At 40.9% G+C, this 25,913-nt stretch overlaps 1 protein-coding gene across 3 annotated transcripts in view; it reads left to right on the forward strand.

The window, feature by feature from the left end:
- The window catches only part of EPS8L2 (EPS8 signaling adaptor L2), a 273,304-nt gene that overhangs the window by 214,988 nt on the left and 32,403 nt on the right, over window positions 1-25,913 (forward strand). For 2 of the 3 annotated variants that reach the window (XM_073604930.1, XM_073604931.1), the window contains 7 exons: window positions 3,886-4,012; window positions 9,518-9,606; window positions 12,979-13,053; window positions 13,345-13,493; window positions 14,435-14,585; window positions 18,629-18,664; window positions 22,739-22,848. In XM_073604930.1, coding sequence (XP_073461031.1) covers window positions 3,886-4,012; window positions 9,518-9,606; window positions 12,979-13,053; window positions 13,345-13,493; window positions 14,435-14,585; window positions 18,629-18,664; window positions 22,739-22,848 — 737 coding nt within the window. The remainder of the gene's footprint in view (window positions 1-3,885; window positions 4,013-9,517; window positions 9,607-12,978; window positions 13,054-13,344; window positions 13,494-14,434; window positions 14,586-18,628; window positions 18,665-22,738; window positions 22,849-25,913) is intronic. The other variant, XM_073604932.1, reaches the window with a different exon arrangement.

A 25,913-nucleotide genomic window follows, 5' to 3' on the forward strand; every position in this document is an offset into this window, starting at 1 on the left:
GGGAGTCGAATGGGCCAGTTTCTTGAAGAGGCTGTGTTGATGGACCTGTGGAGAGTGAGAAACCCCGGGGTACAACAGTTTTCATGCTACTCTAGTACCTACTCCTCACTTTCAAGAATAGATCTTATTATAGGTAATGATATGGCCGCTTTATTAGTCAGAGGTATAACCTATCATCCTAGAGGAATCTCGGACCATTCACTGGTGACAGTTATGATGGATATCGGGATAAGTAAACAACGGGGTATTTGGAAACTGAACCCAGTATGGCTCGAGATTCTTGAGGACCCGAAGGAGATCATAACTAAGTTGAGGGAATTTATAGACCTAAATGAGGACTCAGTAGCAAGAGGGATGATGTGGGATGCTCTGAAAGCGTATCTGAGGGGAATATTGATCCAGCAGATTTCAAGAGCAAAAAGAGCATCAAAGATTGAGGAAGAGAATGCTAGGGAGGAGGTCCGAGTAGCAGAAAGGGAGCTGGTGGAAAATCTATCCCCGGAAAGCTATCAAAGGTGGGAAAATAAGCAGTCAATATATAAAGAGGTAATGTTTAGGAAATCTGAAAGTAAAAGGGTATTTCAAAAACAAATAATATTTGGAGAAGGGGAGAGAGTAGGGAAGATATTAGCCCATATTGCTAAAGTAGACGCTCCCCCCCAAAAATTCCAGCCATCAGTACCAGGGAAGGTGAGATTACATCCCAACCAGATAAAATCAATGAAACATTCAAAAAATATTATGAAGAATTATATAAATCCCAGGGGCCAGTGGTAGGAGAGGTAATGGAAAGATTCTTTAGGAAAATGGAGTTGCCCTCCCTTACAGAGCTGGATATCGAGGTCCTGGAGGCGCCAATTACATTAGAAGAGGTTAAAACCGCCGAAAAACAACTGGCCAATCAGAAATCTCCGGGTCCTGATGGTCTTCCGGCAGAGATTTATAAAAAATATGGGGAGATATTGTTACCTGAACTTCTCAGGGTGTTTGAGTGGGCATATCAGGAAGGGAGGCTACCCGAATCAATGACGGAAGCCACAATTATAATGATACCTAAAGAAGGGAAAAATCCCTTGGAACCTGGATCGTATAGACCTATCTCTTTATTATGTTCAGATGCAAAAATCCTGGCAAAAATTCTGGCCACTAGGCTTCAAAAAATAATCCATAGTCTAGTCCATCCGGATCAAATAGGTTTTATTCCCCAAAGGTCAACAAGCGAGAATATAAGGAGGTTTTGAAGGTATATGGCTTTGGCCCCTCATTTAGGAGATGGGTGAAAATCCTATACAGTAATCCCATAGCAAGGGTCAGAACTAACAATGTACTCTAGTAAGTTTCAGTTGAAGAGAGGCACAAGACAGGGGTGTCCTTTATCACCCCTGATCTTTGCCTTGGCTATGGAACCAGTGGCCGCTGCGGTAAGACAAAATAGGATGGTGGAGGGGTTTCGGAGAAGGACTAGGGAGGAGAAGATCGCGTTATACGCGGATGATGTCCTTATTTTCCTGGGGAATACGGAGGGGTCATTAAGACAGGTGATGGGAGTCTTTTCAGATTTTGGGGAGGTCTCCGGCCTCACCATAAATTGGGAGAAATCTGTCCTGCTACCAATAGACCCCATCAAACAAGGTACTTTTCTGGAAGAAACCCCATTAAAAATAGTGGAGAAAACCAAATATCTAGGAATCCAGGTAGCAAGGGATTTGGACGAATTCTTAAATAATAACATGGCCCCATTGTTGGAGAAATTTTAAAAAAAGGTTGATATATTGAAAGGACTCCCATTGTCGGTAGCTGAAAGCTGCAATTTGGTCAAAATGCTGTGGATGCCCCAATTATTGTATATCTTACACAATTCACCAGTTTGGGTATATGGTAAATGGTTCAAAAAAATAGATATGTTGTTTAGAGGGCTTGTGTGGAGGGGGGGCATCCTAGGATAGGTCTACAGACCCTACAGTTTGCGATGGGTGAGGGGGGCATGGCGGTCCCGCATCCATGTTGCTACTTTCTGGCAGCCCAATTGCAACATCTGAGAACAGGTAGTGGCCCTATGGGTAATAACAACCTAGGTATAATGACTACAGGTGCTCCCCATAGACGGGCTCTGGAGGTGTTGGAGGCAAACTCGTTTGTATATAGGACTCCCACAGTTAAACTAATGTTAAAACTTTGGAATAGTATTAAAATTCTGAAAGGTATGGAGGGGGTAGCAGGAGGTATGCCTCTTTGGGATAATAAATATCTTCAAGAATTGACAATGATAGGAAAAATCAAAACATGGGAGGTAAGGGGGATAACTAAATTAAAGCAATTATATAATGGTAATATGTTGAAATCCTTTGCCTCCCTAAAAGAGGAATTTGGTGTCTCGAAACAGTCATATTTTAGATACATCCAAATAGTTTGGGGAACAAGGCCCGAGCTGGAGCCAATCACCCATCCCTCAGATGATAGAGAGTTTTGAGGGATCAAGAGGAATAATAGCTGAACTCTACCAACATATCTTTAAAAATAGCAGGGAAGGGCCAGATAAACTTAGGTGTAGAGGGAAGTGGGAAAGAGACCTGGGGATAATGTCGGACGCCCAGTGGAGGGAGGTATTGAAGGGGGGCCACCAGGTCTCGGTCTCCCTGCTCAGAAATTTTCGCACTTAATGTTATTAAATAGGGCATATTACACCCCCCAAAAGCTGTTTAAGTGGGGGAGAAGAGTAGATCCCAAGTGTCCTAGATGCCAAATTAATGGAGATTTGTTACATATGGTATGGAAATGTCCTAAATTATCCCGCTATTGGACGGAAGTGATTGAGGATATAAATAGGATTTTAAATTTGAGTCTTAAACTAGATCCAAAGTTATGTATTCTAGGGTTGGGGGGGGATCTGGGTAATGGGAGGGATAAAACAAAAGCAGTGCGGAGATGCCTCTACCAGGCAAGAAAGGGAATAACCAAGAGATGGCAAGCTGAGAAACCCCCTTCTGTAGCTGATTGGCGTAGAGAAGTGTCGGAAACAATAGGGAAAGAAAGGACAGTGTTTGTAAGGGCAGGAAACTTAAAGGAATTTTAAAAAATCTGGAATCCCTGGCTGGAGAAGGTGGCCCACCCTACGGAGTGAACAGAGCAAGAAGAAGATAGGGAAAATGTTGATCCTAAGATAGGTGTAGTAGTATGTACGCATACATTTTTTCCTTTTTTTTTTTTTTCTTTTTCCTATTGTTATATTTAAGGAGAGAGCTTGGTACAAGGTATATATAATGGTGCAATGGGGGGGGGGGGGGGGGGGGGGGGTCAGGGGAGAAAAGCAGAAATGTACTTTTTATAGTTTGGACTTATACACCACATCGGGTATTAGGATGTTTTACTACTGTTTGGAAATTAGTATACTGAGTGATGTGATGTATTGTGTTTAACCATGAATAAAGATTATCAAATTTAAAAAAAAAGTATAGTGTCACTCTTATTCAGGAACATTATCTGTTTGTTGAGTTGGATATAGACTTTTACCCTCAGTTTTATCAGCAGAGGTTACCGGTTGAGACATTCATTAACATCTAAGATGTCACCTGATCCTGCCTAAACTGGCACAATTCTCTAATGTGTATATAATATGGAAAATCATAATAGCAATGCTTCTTATGTCTATAGGTAAAGCAGGCTATTGATGTATTGCCATTGTTGAATTGTAGTCAAGAGTGGGTTGGTAATATTTTATAGATTTGCCCACAATTGTTGGCTCAATCTTATTGATCTGGGTTCCTTATTCATGGATAAGAGGATCGTTTGGACTCGAGTCAGATAGACAGGGTGTTGTGTGTCTTTTCCATTTTTGTAATGAAGTTTCTTATGGTAATATTTCCCATGTGTGCATCTCTATTACAGCAATGCTTAAACTGCACATTGGATGACATAGAATTATTCGTGGCAAAACTCCAAAAAGCAGCTGAAGCTTTCAAGCAGCTAAATGCAAGGAAGAAGGGCAAAAAGAATAAAAAGAAAGGGCCGGCAGGTAATTATCTATTTATAATTGTGTCATAACCGCTCTATTATAAATGCTCTGTTTTCCAGACTTCGTCCCAGCGTTAATTCTTACATTAAATTTCAATTTAGTTGTAGCACGGGTTCACACTGCCCGCGACTTCCGCGTGGGAGCCTAGCGCGACTCCGGCACGGCTTGCAGGTGACTTCTTTAACAGAAGTCAACGCAAGTCTTACCAAAGTCGGACAAAAAGTAGTGCAGGAACCTTTTTCTAAGTCTGACATCTGACGCGACAAGTGCTCCAAAGTCGTTCACATCAGTGTAAACTAAAATGCCATTTTATTTGTAGTCATATTTTAGTCATCTGAATTGTTTTAGTCGCATTTTAGTAAACTAAAATCTGCAGTAGAAGCGGTTTACCCTTAAGCTGCCTTAAATAAAGGGGTGGGATCACCCAGTGACATCACCTGGTGACCACGCCCCTTTGTTTAATTTAGTGGCGGGACTGAATGACAGCTCCTTCCCGGCGCTATTAAGTTTAGAAGAAAAAGAGCCGACAATTTAACTGACAGTGACAGTCAGCCTGCCCCCTCACTGTGTATACTGCTCTTCCCCGTCCTGCCCCTTTCCTTGCACACACTGCCCCCCAAAGAGGACCTATCACGTATCTGCTACTATTGGTCCCCTATGTGATAGCAATAACAATGACAGTCAGCGTCGGCAAGTGAGGGAGCCTGTCTGTACAGACTGCCTCCTCACTGTGTATACTGCTCTTCCCCTGTCCTGCCCCTTTTCTTGCACACACTGCCCCCCCCCCCAAAGAGGACCTGTCACGTATCTGCTACTATTGGTCCCCTATGTGATAGCAATAACAATGACAGTCAGCGTCGGCAAGTGAGGGAGCCTGTCTGTACAGACTGCCTCCTCACTGTGTATACTGCTCTTCCCCGTCCTGCCCCTTTCCTTGCACACACTGCCCACCCCCCCCCCACCCCCCCCAAAGAGGACCTGTCACGTATCTGCTACTATTGGTCCCCTATGTGATAGCAATAACAATGACAATGACAGTCAGCGTCGGTAAGTGAGGGAACCTGTATGTACAGACTGCTCCCTCACTATATGTACATCTCTTCTCCTGTCCTGCCTTTCTCTGTCAATACCCCCCCCCCTCCACAGTGACTGGTTGCCTCTAATAACCAATGTAAAAACGGATGAAAAACTGGCCATTTGTCAGTTTACATCCGTTTTTCGTCCGATCCCTTTTTTGACAGATGAAAAATTGGGCTTTCATCCATTCAAAAAACGGATGTTGATGGAAGCGGATGAAAACGGATGAAAATAAATGATCATCCATTGTCATCCGTTTTTACATAGACATGCATTGATGTCCGTTTTTCATCCGTCAACAGATGGATGAAAAACGGATGAACGGTCCGTATGTGCGAAAGGGGCCTTACAGTTCTCTGTTAATAATGAAAACAAGTATCAAATAACATCTTTATGAATAAAACCAAGCTTCATAAGCAAACAAGAATTGCTTTTTGACCACTGGTAATTTTGATGTCAAATTTTAATTACGTTTTAGTCATAATCTTTTGACTAAAATGCCATTTTAGATTTAGTTGTATTTTAGTCATCTGAATTTATTTTCGTTTAGTTTTCATCACTGAAAACATGCAGCTGACGAAAAACTATGACGTAAATATAAATTAACAATGCTTCGTCCTAAAACCACAGATTAAATAATTTGTGTGATTTTATGTGCTTTTCTTTTGCACCCTTACTTTTGTGTTTTTGAAGGACAGATTAAAAAAAGACACAAATGATGCAGTTATGTAATCAATAATACATCATCAAATGTATTTTTTTTGAAGTGCAAGCAATATAAGTACAACATAAGTATCAGGTTCATGCAGTACCTCTACAGCAGGGTTGGAGTATATGAGGAAGAACCAAGAAGTCAAGATCTGTACATAAGATTTGCACATAAGTTTAGATCTCCTTGATATGCAGTTTTTCTAGAATCTTGCTTTATGTTTTGTTTTCATCATATGCTCAGATTGGATTACCTCATTTTGTGACAAGCTAGCATTTAGTATACACAGCCTACTGTATATTGCAACATGGTTCATTTAGCTTCCTTTAAAGTAGTATTAAACCCTCAGTGTTTTTAGCTTAAAAGAAAAGTTTGGGTTTTTATTTATTTTAAAAATCATACAGTGCCTTGAAAAAGTATTCATACCCCTTGAAATTTTCCACATTTTGTCATGTTACAACCAAAAATATAAATGTATTTCATTGGGATTTCATGTGATAGAACACCACAAAGTGGCACATAATTATGAAGTAGAAGGAAAATGATAAATGGTTTTCATTTTTTTTTACAAATGGATACTTTCTAGAACCAGCTTTCACTGCAATTACAGCTGCAAGTCTTTTTGGGGATGTCTCTACCAGCTTTGCACATCTAGAGAGTGACATTTTTGCCTATTTTTCTTTGCTAAATAGTTCAAGCTCTGTCAGAATGGATAGAGAATGTCTGTGAACAGCAATTTTCAAGTCTTGCCACAGATTCTCATTTGGATTTAGGTCTGGACTTTAACTGGACCATTCTAACACATGAATATGCTTTGATCTAAACCATTCCATTGTAGCTCTGACTGTATGTTTAGGGTCGTTGTCCTGCTGGAAGGTGAACCTTCCCCAGTCTCAAGTCTTTTGCAGACAGGTTTTCTTCTAAGATTGCCCTGTATTTGGCTCCATCCATCTTCCAATCAACTCTGACCAGCATTCCTGTCTCTGCTGAAGAAAAGCATCCCCACAACATGATGCTGCCACCACCATGTTTCACAGTGGTGATGGTGTGTTCAGAGTGATGTGCAGTGTTAGTTTTCCGCCACACATAGCGTTTTGCTTTTAAGCCAAAAAGTTCAATTTTGGTCCCATCTGACCAGAGCAACTTCTTCTACATGTTTGCTGTGTCCCCCACATGGCTTTTCACAAACTGCAAACAGGACTTCTTAAGGCTTTCTTTCAACAATGGCTTTCTTCTTGCCACTCTTCTATAAAGTCCAGATTTGTAGAGTGCACGACTAATAGTTGTCCTGTGGACAGATTCTTCTACCTGAGCTGTGGATCTCTGCAGCTCCTCCACAGTTACCATGGGCCTTTTAGCTGCTTCTCTGATTAATGCTCTCCTTGCCCGGCCTGTCAGTTTAGGTGGATGGCCATGTCTTGATAGGTTTGCAGTTGTGCCATACTCTTTCCATTTTCAGATGATGGATTGAACAGTGCTCAATGAGATGTTCAAAGCTTGGGATATTCTTTTATAACCTAACCCTGCTTTAAACTTCTCAACAACTTTATCCCTGACCTGTCTGGTGTGTTCCTTGGTCTTCATGATGATGTTTGTTCACTAAGGTTCTCTAACAAACCTCTGAGGGCTTCACAGAACAGCTGTATTTATACTGAGATTAAATTACACACAGGTGGACTTTATTTACTAATTAGGTGACTTCTGAAGGCAATTGGTTCCACTAGATTTTTGTTAGGGGTATCAGAGTAAAGGGGGCTGAATACAAATACACTCCACACCTTTTCAGATTATTATTTGTAAAAAAAAATTGAAAACCATTTATCATTTTCCTTTAACTTCACAATTATGTGCCATTTTGTGATGGTCTATCATATAAAATCTCAATAAAATACATTTACGTTTTTGGATGTACCATGACAAAATGTGGAAAATTTCAAGCGGCATGAATACTTTTGCAAGGCACTGTACTTACCTAGTTAGATGCACCATCAGACCAAGCAAGCTTTGGCTGTACCTCTCCTTGAACACATTGAACACATGAACATAAACATTCCCCAGTAAACTGCTTGTAAAACTGTTCACCCAAACACTTGCAGTTTACAATTTTGCTCCATGAGTTCTGCTTCCCTAAACTTCCCATCTTTACAGAAAAAAAGTTACAGTTTGTTAGCTTTGAAAAGGGAGAAGAGAGGAGTAAAGGAGAGCCTTGCTATTCTAGGCTTTGGGGCTGCGTGTTTGTGATCATGTACACATTGTAGGGAGACACAAATATAGTCCCCGCATGCAAGAGCAGCTACACAGGAAGTCATCCTGAAACAGGATACCTGGGGAAGCGGTCATGGCACCATATTAAACTGAAGCAAGGATTAAAAGATAAAGTACTGACTGCACTGAAACCTAGGGGGACTTAAGCTGGTCTTAGATGGATCAAAATTTGGCTGATTCAGCATGGGCCAGCCAAATTTCACTCCATCTATGGCCAGTCTTATTTGAGGGCAGTTGATCTACTGATCGACTGCTCACAAACGAGCTTGCTGGAAAACTTTAGTTCGATTAGCACTGCAGCCCTGGGGGAATACACATGTTCTGAATTTGTTACAAGTTAACAGAGTGGAGCATGCACTTAGAAGTCTACATGTTTACACAATAATGGTATTAACTTGCTAAAGAAAGAATTAAAACACTAAAAGTGATTGTAAACAATTACCTTGTAAAACAGCCCATTTAGTTAAAATAGAAATGAAATGGCAAAACATTTGTGTATAGATCTAAAATAAAAATATTATTAATACCTTTTTTTTTATAAGTGATCACATTCCCTCTGTTCTCAGCTGCATAAGAGCTGGGGGGGGAGGGTGGGCAGAAGCAGCAGCACACTGAGCTTCCCTAGTGAAAGACTGTGCAGGAGGAGCTGTCAGTAAAAGTCTGATCATTGGAGGAGAGCAAGCTGAGTTCCCAGCACAGCTAAACAGCTAGAGAGCTGACCACGGTTTGTTACCCTGCCTAATGTGGTCAGTTTTTTAATAGCAAAGTACAGAGACTGGCAGGAACACCAGGGATTTTACACAAAGGCAGCAATACAAAGAGAACAGGATACTTTCTCATACAAATACATGATACAGCAGGCATATATCAGGACTATGAAATGCTGGGTTCACATACTATTACCCAGTCACCCAGGTCTACTTCACCAAGAGTTAAAATCAACCCTTTAACGTGTTCACATCAAAGTAATAAAATCTTGATAGACATGTAATGGCCACATACACTATATTGCTCTTCAAGACAGAGAGTGGTAAAGCCGGAGCAGCTCTAATATGCAAATAGCGACTTCAGTTTCTGGGGTCATCCTAATTTCCACCCCTTTTGCCTTCAAATCATTATTTTTTGTCCATCAATATTATGGACAGCCTCACTGACCAAAAGTGATGTGCAGAAATGTATAGAGCCAACCACAACTTCAGGAACTAGTTGTTCTAGCTTTTTTTTTTTTTTTTGCTCGTTAGAGCTCCCTCAGTTTTTGGTAATTTAAAAGCAGGGTTCACTTTTAAAATCCTTTTTTAATAAATCACCTTCTTTTACTGATGTAGAAAGTTATTTAGAATCATGTCTTTGCATGTTACATTTCCTTGTGAAAGCAGCATTTTAGTTTTATGCGCTTCTGCATTTTGGAAATATCTGAATAACATAACAATCGTTTTCGTTATTTCAAATCACAGAGGGGGTCCTGACATTACGATCTCGGCCACCTAATGAGCTGGAATTCATCGACTGCTATCAGAAGATCAAGCTGGCTATAAACCTCTTGGTAAGAATACAATTAAATATGTATAATTTGTCCCAGATAAATGAATGCTGTACATGCAGGGCCGCTGTTAGATATCATGGGGCTCCCTACAGCCTACCTGACAGCGCCTGTGCCCAACCACCCCTCCCCCACTGTTAAACTGCACTAACAGTGGAAGGGTAGGTATTAGGTGTATGTATATAATTTACAAAATGCAGGTGTCAAGAATATGTAATGTTCAGAGTGCAGGGGTCAGGACTATGTAACTTATGCAGTGTAGTTTCAGGAATATGTACCATACAGTTTGTAGGAGTCAGGGGTACATACATGCAGGGGTCAGAAGTGTTTAATATACATAGTTCAGGGGTCAGGAGTGGGTAATGCATAGAATGCAGGGGTCTGAAATATGTAATGTACAGAGTGCAGTGGTTAGGAGAGGGGAACGGCAAAGACAGAAAATGGGGGTATAAAAAAATATCCCCCTTATCACGTTCAGTGGCCAAATGCAACCCACTCTACTAAATGGGAACACTTTACAACCATGTACAATGAACCTAGTTACAGCGAGGTGGTGCAGGCTTTTAGGGGTTTATTCATGTGGTGAGGAGGCAATATAATGCTTCCTTGCCACCTGTCAAACACCCTCTCCACTGTGCAACACTCTTCAGAGGACAACACTAGTGTACCCTAATCTACAGTAATAATGCCCCTCAGATGTGTCACTTCAAACATTTTGGATATTGAACAAGAGTTCAGATAAAGTATCCAGCATATGGCCTGGACAGCTTTTTCAATGAGCACCTCTAAAACATCTGGTCCTATCCCTTCCTCCTGGGCACCAAGCTGGGAAACTAAGGCTAGGAGGAACTTTTTTTGAAAAAACTTCTACGGGCCCCCTGTGTTCAGTGGGGGCCTGAGGACAGAAAGTGAACTATTTAATTACTTTCGGTTTTAGGAGGATTAATCTGAAGCAGGGCTCTACACAATTACATTGAAGCCTAACCTCTTCTATATCAATACACTGGGGCTGGCCGGGAGTACTGCTGCGGATTAATCCGCATAAACCCAACAGTGATTAAATAGTCTGATACCCCCTTATCAGTGGCCCTGTGTACATACATACAATACTGCTTTCCCCTGACTTAGAAAGATAAGTCTTGATCTATTCAGTTGTGAATTCTAGAAGAAAGTTGTTACCCCTTATGCCCACTGTTAGGGACGAGCATTGTCCCTCATTGAGCTGCTTATACGAAATTTGCGTGAAAATAAAAACAATCCATTTTTTTAAATTTTAGAGGCTGTTTTTAAGGGGGTTCTGTGCAAGCCATTTAAATCCCTGTTTTGTCTTCTAATGCATTTTGCCAAAATGGCAAACTTTGCCAAAATCCCCTATTTACCATAATTGCAGGGTAATGAAAACTCCCATTTTTGCTCATCCCTGGTCACTGCCATCTTTTGCAAAAATGATATTAAATATCAGATTAGATAAGATATAATACAGACCATTTTATTTATTGTATATATTTGTGTTTTCAGTTTATGGGTTTGCAAACAAGAATCTGACATAATTTCCTGTACTACCTGCTTGAACTGATTATGCTACATGTTATTACTGTTTATTGTATACCTGTTTGTATTTTATTTTTACAAATGAACATAAGTGTGTTGCGTTAGAAAAATCCCAATATATCAAAATATAAATATGAATCCAAAATGTATAAATCAAATGCAAAAATATATGTGACAAATTCATATAACTCAAATAACGAAAAACAAATGCAAATAAAGTGATAAGCAATAAACTCATAAGTGACAAACGGTGATAAAAAATGAATTATTAAAGTGCAATGTGCATATATAATATCGCTAAAAACAAACGTGCATAAATGGAATGTAGGAGTGCACAATATTTCTGCATGCACATCAAAAGATATTATTGAAAGTTCATAAGTGGTGAGTATAAATTATCAAATATATAAAAGAGTGTCCATCAGTGGTGTCATCCAGCATGCTCATCCAATATGTGTTGCTGTAAAATCATGCTCCAGTGCACTCCAGTGACCCCCCAAAAGCTTATGCGCTCACCTCAGAGTGTGTGACACAGTTGCTAACTGTGTCCAAACACGCTTTGGAGCCACCCCTGGGCTCTATAATGAAGTGCAGGTGCCGATCTCCAGCTGGTTCAGTCAATACCGCTCCAAGCCATAAATAAGAAAAACTCAATAGTGTGATAACGTAAGGATTTATTTAAAAAACACACATGTTATCACACTATTGAGTTTTTCTTATTTATGGCTTGGAGCGGTATTGACTGAACCAGCTGGAGATCGGCACCTGCACTTCATTATAGAGCCCAGGGGTGGCTCCAAAGCATGTTTGGACACAATTAGCAACTGTGTCACACGCTCTGAGGTGAGCGCATAAGCTTTTGGGGGGTCACTGGAGTGCACTGGAGCATGATTTTACAGCAACACATATTGGATGAGCATGCTGGATGACACCACTGATGGACACTCTTTTATATATTTGATAATTTATACTCACCACTTATGAACTTTCAATAATATCTTTTGATGTGTATGCAGAAATATTGTGCACTTCTACATTCCATGTATGCACGTTTGTTTTTAGCGATATTATATATGCACATTGCACTTTAATAATTCATTTTTTATCACCGTTTGTCACTTATGAGTTTATTGCTTATCACTTTATTTGCATTTGTTTTTCGTTATTTGAGTTATATGAATTTGTCACATATATTTTTGCATTTGATTTATACATTTTGGATTCATATTTATATTTATATTTATTGGGATTTTTCTAGCGCAATGCACTTGTGTTCATTTGTATCACTATTGCACGGTTATGAAACGTGATCTGCGTCTGCAGCTGGTTAGCGTTATCATTTCCATTTTATAGGAATTGGTCCGTTGTGGCTCGCAAGATCTTTTTTCTATTTATCTGTATTTTATTTTTATCATTATCATTTTCTTATCGCTTATAAAGTAGGGGGTCAATACATTAAACATTTCAGTGCAGATATACCCATATCTAGCCATTTATCACTGCTTGGCCAACATGTAACATTGGGGGATTCCAAGGTTTTACAAGGACAAGTGATCATTTCCCTTTAGCATGTTCCCTGATCTTTTCCTAAATAAATACAAATAATAGATCTTCACAGGGGCATCTATACAAGATGTCACACCTCAAATTGCCCGCTTCATTTGAAGATGCAGCAGTTCTGCTTCAAGGTGACCCTCGATTGACATGTTCAAGGCCAGAAGCCTTGTTCTTATCAGGATTTGATATTAATCAATGTTTGCTTTTGACTTCTAAAAATCTCCCTTAAGTTCTAAACTCATTTGTTTGCATAATGTGTCTTTTCAGGCAAAGTTGAAAAAACATATCCAGAATCCTAGTGCTGCAGAGCTTATCCATTTTCTCTTTGGGCCACTGGAGCTGGTGAGCTAATGTTTGGATTTGTGTCACCCTATTCTGTAAAAAACATACTTCATGTGACCCTTTCTGTAAAAAACATACTTCATGTAGCTTATAACACCAAAATAGCTGTCATTGTGTTATTCATTATGTTGAATTAGAATCAGATGGATGTTGCTTCTTGGGACTGGCAAAGGGTATAGGTGATTTATAAATATAAATGTGTTTGCAGTATTTTTTACTGCTTCTTTCTAGCCAGCTGGCTAGATATACCTCTGCATGTACTGTACAGTTTATATATGTTACTTCCTACAGATAATTCAGAGCTCGGGAGGTCCAGAATTGGGAAGATCAATCACCTGTCCTCTCCTTTCAAAAGATGCTACAGATTTTCTGAGGGGGCATCTCACCCCAAATGAAATGCAGACGTGGGAAGTTCTGGGAGAAAGATGGACCAAATCAAGGCAAGTAAAAAGGAAAATGAAAGTTTTATGCAGATCTAATGCTCAGGATTTTGGAGAACCAGCCTCTGTCAAGATGGCATAGTGATTCAAAAACACTAACTAATAACTCTTTTTCTATAGAGGGGCTTCTCTAGCAGGTTATATCTTTATCTTTCAAATATCAACACAATGATGCAACTCTTATAAAGATCAACACAATGATGCAACTCTTATATGGTTACCTGGGTTCTTTCTTGGGCATCACCTAGGTCAGCCTTTTTGAACCAGGATGCCTTCAGGTTTCTTCAGGGGTGACTTGGCAAAATGTCTAAAAATTGCCCCGAAATTGTATACAAGCCAGTGGGTGGATGAATCCTGCCTTTTAGGTACACAAAGCCACAGGTTTTCATTGTGCACCATCCCAACCTTCCAGCTGCCATAATCTTAACCACCAATGACATCATTGGTTGATAAGTACATCAGGCGTTTGCACAGCATCCTTGTTTGTCCCTCTCCTGCCCTTCTCCATAAGCACTGGGGTCACATTAGCTGAGTTAGGAACATTGGAATACTAGTCAGTACCAGTATGCAAAGCTGTATTTGCTTTGGAAGAATAAATCACCTCTAACGTTGGGTGTCCTACATGTGTGGATGTTGCTGCCTTAACATAAAACTATTTGTTTAGCTTTTTTACATTTTAGAATAGGGTGTCTATTGTGCAATGACCTAGGTAACCCTTTCCAAGTTACTGGTAGATTTATTTATTTTTTTTTACAAAAGAATGTTTATTGAATTTGTACAGCAGAAGATACAAACAATACTGCATGTCAGGTACAGCAAATCGCCATAAACAACAAAAAGAATGAATGATGTGCTATCTTAAAGATGTCTTAAAGATGTATTAAATTGTAAGAGATGTGTAGTCCTAGACAACTAACAAAGAAGAACACTTTTCATTCTAGGGCAGAATGGCCAAGAGATCCTCTGATTCCTCAGTACATTCCAAAATTTAACAATGGTTGGATACCTCCTCCAGACATCTTCCAGGGAGCTCCTTGGGAACTGGACTTAGGACATCCACCAGAGCCTTTTAAACCCAAGATCCAAGAAGAGGTAAGCACAGCTTTACATATAAGAGGAAAGAAAGGTGAAAAATAGAAAAAAACTACAGAGGTGTCTGAAGGTCCATAAAGAAGTCCATAATTAGTCCATAAAAAGTCAGTGAATAATGGGTTAACATACACTCCAGGTAGCCTGTTTTTAGAGCTAGAGTTCAACTATATAATATAAGCACAGACAAACAACAAAGACAAGCACCAGTTGAGTGTAGTAAGTGGATTAAAAGCATGATTTATTGCACACAGTGAATTGAGCAGTTTCTCCCTGTAGTCCTTGACGTAAGTTGTGTAACGATTTTTCTAGACGCTCTGTCCTGCCTACTATCATGACGGACATGGCCCGAGGCTACTCAGCTTCACAATGTTAATTTTTCTTTTCTCCAGCTTTAACAATTGTTCTAGATTTGGAGAGATGTTTATCACTCACTGTATTTGTAAAGCTTGTGCCAGAGTCCTGGCTGTTGTAACGCTAACAGCATTTTCTCTTTGTCTGACTTCAAATTTTCAATGAAAATTATTGAAAGTAAAATTAGCAACTCAGAAGAAGGCAGTGGTAAAATGCTCATCAAACATCCGCCGCTATCAGGCATCCGTGTTTGTGGAGCATGCATGCTCCTTCTTCCTCAGGCCATAAGAAGGAGAACACATGCTCCACAAACACGTCACCACACCCATGCTGCATCATGAGTGACATCACGTCCGCCTCCCTGCTGCACCCAGATGCCTTTGGTAATCCAGCTGAGGACGTCATGCAGGAACCCCCCTGTGCCTTCCACCTTCATACAGCGGATAGCTTGAGACCTGATGCCCTGATAGTGGTGGATGTTTGATGAGCATTTTACCACTGCCTTCTTGTAAGTTGCTCATTTTAGCACAATAAATTCTGCTTTTAATCCACCTACTACACTCAGACTGTGCTTGTCTTTGTTGTTTGTTTGACTGCTCTACATATAGCTTGATTATATGAAGGCTACAAACAAAGGTGACATTTTAATATTATACCACAGGGATGTTATGCTATAAATTACAGCAGTCGTGATAGGTAAAGCAGAAAAAGTAGCCTTTTCTAGTTGTTATGAAAAAATACTTTTAAAATAACAATTTATGGCGGAGACCCTTTGGAGGTCCCCCGAGGTGGGAGGCATCTCATTTCCGCCCCTTGTTGAAAAGGTCTCCCTCTACGCGGACGATATGTTATTGTACCTTCGCGACTTCCACCAATCGCTTAGAGCGGCCTTATCCATCATCGACAGATTCGGTGCGTTCTCGTGGATCAGAGTGAATTGGGAGAAATCCCTCCTATTCCCTCTGACAGATGTCCCGACATCGGCCGATCCCCCTCTTCCCCTTAAAACAGTGACCAAATTTAAATACCTAGGCATACAGATTCAATCTGACCTACAAAAATATTTAGTTGACAACGTCTATCCTATTTTAAATAAACTCATCCAACGCTGTGCGGTGTGGAAAACACTGCCGTTAACCCCGGTGGGGAGAATAAATTTACTAAAGATGTCCTTCCTCCCAAAACGCATTCCGTCACACCCCGGTTCCCATTCCAAACTCATTCTTCATTAAACTAGATCAAACTATCACCTCGTTTGTATGGGCCGGGGCAACACCCAGGGTAGCCAAACACATGTTGCAGTTGTCGCTTACAGAGGGAGGCCTTTCCCTGCCAAATTTTAAAAAGTATTACTGGGCGGCGATACTTGTCAGCGTACGTTGGTGGTTTGCTCAGGACAAAAACAACCCGGCGGTTAACTTGGAGGCTGCAATCTTAGGCTTCTACTCGGAGCTTAGTAACTTGGTCTACAGGGGCCCGAATTACAGTCCACAAGTCACTACACCCATGAAAACGACGGTAAAGGTGTGGCAACGGGTCTCCTCATACCTTGCCAGTGACGGTGCTGTCTCACCGCATACCCCGCTGTGGGGTAACCCAACAATGCCGCACCTCCAATCTGTTCCAGATCCTCAGGTCTGGGCCAGGTACGAGGTCCGAACATTGAGACATATATTTAAGGATGGACATCTTCTCTTCTTTACAGAACTTAAAACTAGATATAACCTACCCCCATGGATGTTTTTCCGCTACATCCAACTAAAACACGTGGTTAGAGCGCAGTTCCCACATGGGATAGCGCTGTCTACCCACTCCGTGGAATCCCTCTTGATGACCGACCAACTAGACCGAACGTTGTCCTCTATCTATCTCAGGCTTACGTGCAAAGATACCTCCAAAATGCTCCCCCTATTTCACAAATGGCAACTAGATATTACGGCCTTGACTGAGGAAGACTGGTCAGAAGGTTTGCAGCAATGCATCCCTTTTATGATTTCAGTAAGAGACAGATTTGTCCAACTGAAGTTCCTCCACAGAGTGTATTACACCCCTCAAAGATTGTCTAAAATCTATCCAGGGCTGGATGACAGGTGCCCCAAGTGCCGACAGTCAGTGGGGACTTTCTTCCACGTAGTATGGGCGTGTCCGGTCCTCCAGGCCTACTGGCGTGACGTGGTATCGGATGTAAATGGTGTGGCGGGGCTACAATTGAAAGCAGACCCAATGGTGTTCCTCTTGGGCGTCATGGATAACTTGACAGCGGGCAAGCATACCAGACTTTTTGTATTTTACGCAGCCTACTATGCTAGGAAAGAAATTTTGCTACGCTGGAAACAGTCGGACCCCCCTACCGTTGAGGCGTGGAGGGCGCAGATCAATGAAGTACTCCCAATATACAAGCTTACCTATATGGGCAGAAATTGTCCCAAGAAGTTCGACAAAATCTGGGCAGCTTGGGTCGCAGACCGACACTTGGTGGTGTGATATACCGATGGGAGGAGCTTGGAGGGGCGGACTGGCTTAGGGTGGACGGTGGAGTTGCTACCCTCTGAATTTAATAGGTACCAGCACACAATTGTATTGACATAACGGGCGAGCTTCCCCGAATCCCCGCTCTGGCTGGCCTTCTCGTCCTCTCCTCTCCATCTCTCCACCTCTTTTATTCATATGGCACAGGTGGTCTCTACTTGGGGACCTCTCTTCCCCCCCTCCCTCAATTCTGCTTTTGCTCCTCCATTTCTCCTCTTACTTTCCCCTTGGTCCCTCTTGGTGTTCCTCCTCATATTCCTTTCAGCTCCTCAAAGCTTCCCTACCTTCTTCGCTCCTTCCCCCACCCCCACCCCCCTCCCCCCCTAAGACCGAAAAATTTTCTAAGCTAAGAAGATTCTCATGGGGAAAAGACTTCCTAGTAGCAATGACATAATGTATGAAAGATAGATGTCATACTCAAGGTAGTTGAGAAAGAGAATTTCCTTCCTTTTTTCTTTTTTTTTTTTGATATCAATAAAGTTTACTAACAACTGAGATAAACGTATGATTACAGGCCCAGTTATAACCCGACACTGAAATGTACATTATCTAGAATTGTGGTAATTATTCGCTGATACTTCTAGTGAAATGCTATGTTATTGTATCAACTGTAAAGTGCAAATCACTCAATAAACATTTTCTGTGTTAAAAAAAAAATAAACAACAATTTATGAGAAAATAAGGCTTTCAGCAGGCAAAACCAACATCTGTTTCTAAAGTGAATATTTTTAGGAGAAAATGTCATGAGATAAATTCATAAATGAATTTGAATAATTTATTCATCTTGTTGAATTGAGCCTGTTATGTTTTATAGTCTGTTTTAGTGTCATTCTTCTCATTGATGTTACCTTTTTCTGATCTTGAGCTTAAATTTACCTATTCATTTCTTTGGCATTGTGGCTTTTACATGCTAGTACATTTCCTGTAAATAAAATGCTGCCAAGATAAACCTTCTGTTACCTGTACTGACGCGTTCCTTCTTCAAGAAGAGCCTAATCCATAACTAACCACACCCTCTCTATATTTATGATGTGAAACGCCTGGCATATCCTCTTTTTGCTCTCTGTATTATAAAAACTGCATGTCACTATTTATTTATAATCACTGTACAACTTCCTAATAATACTAATATTACTAACAAACAATTAATACCTTTGTTACAGCCACCCAAACCAGTAGAAAACCATGGACCTAGAAATGTAAGTGCCACCTCATGTGTCCCTACAGCAAATGTTTCTTCTACTAGTGCTAGCTGGTGAAAATGCTGTTGAAAGTGTACCCTCATTATTTCAGCCTATTAAACTATCATTAGGCGTGACAGAGGGGTACCTGGTTAGTGTGTTTGTGCCTGTGTGCATTTTTGTGTTATGTTTTAACCCCAGCTAATGACATTGTACTGACATTGCACTACCTGTGTTGTCAACATACCAGACTGAAATTTACTGACACGACACCCTAAATTTACTTCACAGCCAAGTTTTTACTGGCATTTCCAAAAGTATTTATTTATTTATTTATTACAGATACTTATATAGTGCTGTCAATTTATGCAGTGGTTTACATATATATACCGTATATATTGTACATCATCCCTACCCTCAAGGAGCTTACAATCTAAGGTCCCTAACTCACATTCATGCATACACATACTAGGGCCACTTTAGACAGGAACCAATTAACCTACCAGCATGTCTTTGGAGTGTGGGAGGAAACCAGAGTACCCAGAGGAAACCCATGCAGGCACATATATACAGTATATCACAAAAGTGAGTACACCCCTCACATTTCTTTAAATATTTTATTCTATCTTTTCATGTGACAACACTGAAGAAATGACACTTTGCTACAATGTAAAGTAGTGAGTGTACAGCTTGTATAACAGTGTAAATTTGCTGTCCCCTCAAAATAACTCAACACACAGCCATTAATGTCTAAACTGCTGGAAACAAAAGTGAGTACACCCCTGAGTGAAAATGTCCAAATTGGGCCCAAAGTGTCAATATTTTGTGTGGCCACCATTATTTTCCAGCACTGCCTTAACCCTCTTGGGCATGGAGTTCACCAGAGCTTCACAGGTTGCCACTGGAGTCCTCTTCCACACCTCCATGACAACATCACGGGGGCTGGTGGATGTTAGAGACCTTGCGCTCCTCCGCCTTCCGTTTAAGGATGCCCCACAGATGCTCAATAAGCTTGCCCAGTCCATCACCTTTACCCTCAGCTTGGAGGTGTGTTTGGGGTTGTTATCATGTTGGAATACTGCCCTGCGGCCCAGTCTCCGAAGGGAGGGGATCAGGTTCTGCTTCAGTATGTCACAGTACATGTTGGCATTCACGGTTCTCTCAATGAACTGTAGCTCCCCAGTGCCAGCAGCACTCATGCAGCCTCAGACCATGACACTCCCACCACCATGCTTGACTGTAGGCATGACACACTTTTCTTTGTACTCCTCACCTGGTTGCCGCCACACACCATCTGAACCAAATAAGTTTATCTTGGTCTCATCAGACCACAGGCGATGGTTCCAGTAACCTATGTCCTTAGTCTGCTTGTCTTCAGCAAACTGTTTGCAAACTTTCTTGTGCATCATCTTTAGAAGAGGCTTCCTTCTGGGACGACAGCCATGCAGACCAATTTGTTGCATTGTGTGGCGTATGGTCTGAGCACTGACAGGCTGACCTCCCACCCCTTCAACCTCTGTAGCAATGCTGGCAGCACTCATACATCTATTTCTCAAAGACAACCTCTGGATATGACGCTGAGCACGTGCACTCAACTTCTTTGGTCGACCATGGTGAGGCCTGTTCTGAGTGGAATCTGTCCTGTTAAACCGTTGTATGGTCTTGCCCACCATGCTGCAGCTCTGTTTCAGGGTCTTGGCAATCTTCTTATAGCCTAGGCCATCTTTATGTAGAGCAACAATTCTTTTTTTTCAGATCCTCAGAGAGTTCTTTGTCATGAGGTGCCATTTTGAACTTCCAGTGACCAGTATGAGAGAGTAAGAGCGATTACACCAAATTTAATAAACCTGCTCCCCATTCACACCTGAGACCTTGAAACACTAACGAGTCACATGACACTGGGGAGGGAAAATGGCTAATTGGGCCCAATTTGGACATTATTACTTAGAGGTGTACTCACTTTTGTTGCCAGCGGTTTAGACATTAATGGCTGTGTGTTGAGTTATTTTAAGGGGACAGCAAATTTACACTGTTATACAAGCTGTACACTCACTACTTTACATTGTAGCAAAGTGTTATTTCTTCAGTGTTGTCACATGAAAAGATATAATAAAATGTTTACAAAAATGTGAGGGGTGTACTCACGTTTGTTGCCAGCGATTTAGACAGTAATGGCTGTGTGTTGAGTTATTTCGAGGGGACAGCTAATTTACATTGTTATACAAGCTGTACACTCACTACTTTACATTTTAGCAAAGTGTCATTTCTTCAGTGTTGCCACATGAAAAGATAGGATAAAATATTTACAAAAATGTGAGGGGTGTACTCACTTTTGTGAGATACGGTATTTATGGTTGGAGCCCTCCAACCGAGACAGACATGAAACCACATAAAGACGCCACAAGACTCACAACATAACACAGACCTGAGGTGTGCCCTGGTCAGCTGGTCGGTATGCCAAAAAAGGGGGCATACCCAAGATAAGTAATGGATGATTGTAGAAGAGGGATGTTCAAGGAAGTGCCCTGAAAAGGGGAATGGGTGGGAGGGTATCAAGCACTGGAACCGACAAGGAATGCAGGTGAGCCAGCTGCTTAAATACCCCCCCAGTCTCCTCCCATAAATTCAGACCACCATACTGGCCTTCTTATATACTGTATATATATAAATATATATATATATATATATATATATATATATATATATATATATATATATATATATACACACACACACATTTTTGTTCTTGGGTTTAGATATAGTTTAAGCAGGTATATGCTTCACAGCTGAGCACTATATAAGAAATAACACAACTTACACCAAAGCCTTCTGAGATGAACCTGTGGCTCCCAAGCCACTGGGTGTGGTCCTCTCTTATGGATCATGCACTCAAGTGAAGCATGTTTTAGTAAGTTAAGATCATTAGCATGTATTTAAGAAAACAAACAAACACACGTTACATTTCACAAATGCACCTATATACATACTGGAATGAATCTATAAAAAATCATGATAATGCAAAATGTAAAGTAACCTTTAGCAGCCAATTAGAACAGTCACCTCCAAACTGCTGCCCTTTGCTTGCATTTACTTGGCCCTTGGTGCAATATTCCCCCTACTGACACCAGTAATGAGGCACTATTCCTTCCACAGACACCCACAATGGGGCATGATTCCTTCCTCTGACACCAACAATAGAGCACAATTTCTTCCACTGACACTAAAAATGGAACACTATTGCTTCCACTGACACCAACAGTGGGGCATAATTCCTCCCACTGATATAAACAATGAAATACTATTCCTCCCACTGATATAAACAATAAAATACTATTCCTCCCACTGACACCAGTGATGAAGCACTATTTCTCCCACTGACACCAAAGATGTGGCACTATTCCTCCCACTGACACCCATGATGGGGCATTATTCCTCTCAATGACATCAATAATGGGGCACTACTCCTCTCACTGACGCCAATGATGGGGCACTATTCCTCTTACTGCCACAGGCACTATGTAATTTTTCTTACTCCCACTGACCACCAGCAGACATTGAAGCATTGTTTACTCCCACTGAAGCTGGGGCACTGTTCCTCCCACTGACACCAACGATGGGGCACTATTCCTTCCACTAATATCAAAGATGTGCACTTTTCTCCCCATTGACACCAATTATAAGGCACTATTCCTCCCATTGACACCAATGATGGGGTACTATTGCTCCCATTGACACCAATGTTGGGGCACTAAACCTCCTCCCACTGACCACAGGTGCTAAGTAATTTTCTTGCTCCCACTAACAACCAGTAGGCATTGAAGCATTGTTTAATCCCACTGAAGCTCGGGCTATTTCTACTCCCAATGACCACACTTCAAACCCCCTAAAGTTTGAAGGACAGTAAACACTCCGTTTGTTAAAAAGTTTGGAGACTCCAGAGTTAGAACAATGAAAGGCAACTGTTTAATGGTTGATATGGCCTACTGTCCTATTAAAGTGTGGACTTGGTATCAGGTGTAGCTATTGATAACCCATATAAAGTCATAAGTGTCACACTGAATGTAATTTAAATGTCTAATTTGTGTCTTCCAGGCTTCTCCTCCAAGTACAAATCCTTATCGGACTCCATCTTTCAGACAGCAACCTTTACAAATTCAGCCTGAAATTAAGCCAGAATACAACACAGGCCCTAAAATTACCAAGTGGGTATTGCTGAGGTTAAAGAATAACTGTGAGGAAAAAGTTTTCTTTTTTGTTTTGGATAGAGTGGAGATGGGTTAGAACATGTCTGGCTTTTATTGTTGTTTGTGTCTCTTAGGGAGATTCACCCTCTCTAATTGTTCTGGTGGCCATTATCACCAAAAGTAAAAGTGAGAGAAAATCTCTTATTTTGAATGGTCACCAGAACAAGAATACATGGGAAATCTTCCAATGGGGACATTTATTCTGGTGACTTCCAGGGATTTCCCTTACTTTGGAGGGATTTCCTTCCACTGCTATGGGATAAGAAGTGAAGGTATATCCTCCTAATGGGACACAGATAGCAAAAAACAAAAACAAAAAACCTTACAGTTCTATTGTAAAGTGAATCAGACATAGACTCTTAGCCCAGGTAACCTTTTTTTACACACATAAAAGCTTTCTCACACTTGGCTGGCAGAGGTCACAATGTTTTTAGCAGAAGACCAAACTAACAAAAATGAAGTGCCATGCTCAGTAGTGTTGAAAATCTAATATATACTCAATAAACAAATAATCACTTTAGTGAAAAACATACAGGCATACCCCACTTTTAAGTACGCAATGGGGTTTATTTACTAAAGCTAGAAAGTGCAAAATCAGGCTCACTGCTGCATAGAAACCAATGAGCTTCCAGGTTTTATTACCAAAGCTTAATTGAACAAGCTGGGGTTAGCTCATTGGTTTCTATGCAGAAGTGAGCCTGATTTTGCACTTTCTAGCTTTAGTAAATAAACCCCATTGTGTACTTAAAAGTGGGGTATGTCTGTACATCAATGCCATCAAGTCTCAATAATAAATAGCAATCATAAAAGTCTTACTTTTCAAAATTTTACAATACTGTCTCTTTATAAAATGTGACCAAAAGTATGCAATGTGCGCTTCAATGCTCAATCTTGATATATTGTTCCACATGGATCCTGCATGGAAAATAATGGCACACACCACCACTTCATGTTCCTTTTCCATAGGGTGGATTGTCACCTTGCACGGTGGGACCTGATTACCATAGGTCCATACTGCGCCTTTACCCTTTAAAGGGATATATGTAATTGCACCACCTGGTCTCCTCCACTGCACAGCAGGTCTTGTTAGCATTCTTTCCCTTTAAAGGATGGCTGCAATAACAGCACACTGTCTCCTCCACTCCACAGGTAGGCACATATATATTCTCCAAAGATAAAATAAAAACTAATAGTGCTCTCTGTTTAAAATTATTTTTAAGGGTAAAAGATACACTCACATAAAAACGGTGCACTAAACCTATGCATAAAGATAAAATCTCATCCAGAGCTCTTTCTCCTTCAGTGTTCTCAGCAGCTCATACAGTATTTTCTGGTCACACTGTAGATCGCGTCATCAAGCTCCACCTGATATGTTTAGTCATCAAGACTTTGTCATAGGCCTAGATGGAGTGGTGTTATTGCAGCCATCCTTTAAAGGGAAGGAGTGCTAACAGGACCTACTGTGCAGTTGAAAAGACTAGGTGGCACTATTACATATATTCCTTTAAAGGGGAAAGGCACAGTATGGATCTAAGGCAGCCAGGTCCCACCATGCAAAGGGAGAGTCCATCTTATTATTAAAATGAGAAAGGAACACAAAGTGGTGGTGTGTGCCAACATTTTCCACGCAGGATCCATGTGGAACCGTATATCAAGTTTGAGCACTGAAGAGCACACCGCATACTTTTGGGTCACATTTAAAGTGGTAGTAAAGTCCAAAACAAAAAAAAAAAAAATTGCCCCAGGCAGTTTACATCATAATGTGCTATTATGCTCTGCATACTAGCTGATTATGACAGACATACCTTAAAAGAAAGCCCTCCAGTGACACATTATCACCACTGTCAGCGCTTTCATCTTCACCTCTTCTTCCCTCCGGGTTTGCGCTCTCCGGCCATTTGAATGGCCGGGCTGCGATGAGGTCACCCCCCACGCATGCGCACAGGAGTCACGGCACAATGCTCTCAATGGACAGCATACTCCAGTGTGCCATCCATTTAGAGCATATTGCCTATTGGTTGGTGACGTCATCGGCCGCTACAAATGTGGATAGTCTTATTATAGCCTTACCTGTAGGTGCAGCATAAAGCAGTTTTTGCTACTAATGTAAAAAGGACAGTATTGTATAATTTTGAAAAGTAGGACTTCATTTTTATCAATTATTGTGATGTGATGGCACTGATGTATGTTTTTCACTAAGGTGATTATTTGTTTACTGAGCATTTATTAGGTTTTCAACACTAGTGAGCGCTGCACTTAATTTTTGTTGTCTGGTTGGTTGGTTTATTTGTGTTACAATAGCACATAAAGTGCTGGCACAGCTCACACTTATTGAGTTCATACATTTTGGCTTTTTAGCGCAGGAGGGCATTTTTACATGAGGTTCTTAGCAGGATTGTCTCTAAATGCTTGATTTGTGTAACTGCTTCCCTCTATATTTTTGTTTAAGAACACATGCTTTCTTACAGCTCTTTAAAGGCATTTGCTATACTTAAATAATAATTTTTTGGTTCCCGACCCAGACCAGTAGATTCCAGCACTAGGAATTTCAGGGCTAGAATTTTAACATTTGGCACTGGGGATCCTAGCACAAAGGTAAGTATACATAGAAAGGTTAGTATTACAGAAAACTTAATGTTAGAGTACAGCTGGCCATAGATTGATCGAAATTCAGCCTTTCAGCAGCAACTGGCCAAATCTTAACCCCTGGCCATTCCCGCTCGACAGAAGTCAATCTAATGCTTGATGTCTGTCAAACGCTGATCAGTGTATTCTAACAGTCCCTGCTATCAGAATACAATGGCACAGCAGGGATGATTCCTTCCATCCAACTTGCGTTTGTGAATAAGGGAATCCATGTGTTTATTTTCGATCCCCCAGGAAAATAAAAACCCATTTATGCCTAGCCTTAGTATGAAGTATAAGCTATGGTTACTGGTAGCATTAGTTTGAGGGTTAGTGTTACGGTTACGGGGAGAGATATTGTTAGGGTTAAAGGAAAGGTTAGCATAAAGCGGCCTTAG

The sequence above is a fragment of the Aquarana catesbeiana genome, linkage group LG11 (assembly GCF_042186555.1).
Source record: "Aquarana catesbeiana isolate 2022-GZ linkage group LG11, ASM4218655v1, whole genome shotgun sequence".
Classification (NCBI taxonomy): Eukaryota; Metazoa; Chordata; class Amphibia; order Anura; family Ranidae; genus Aquarana; species Aquarana catesbeiana.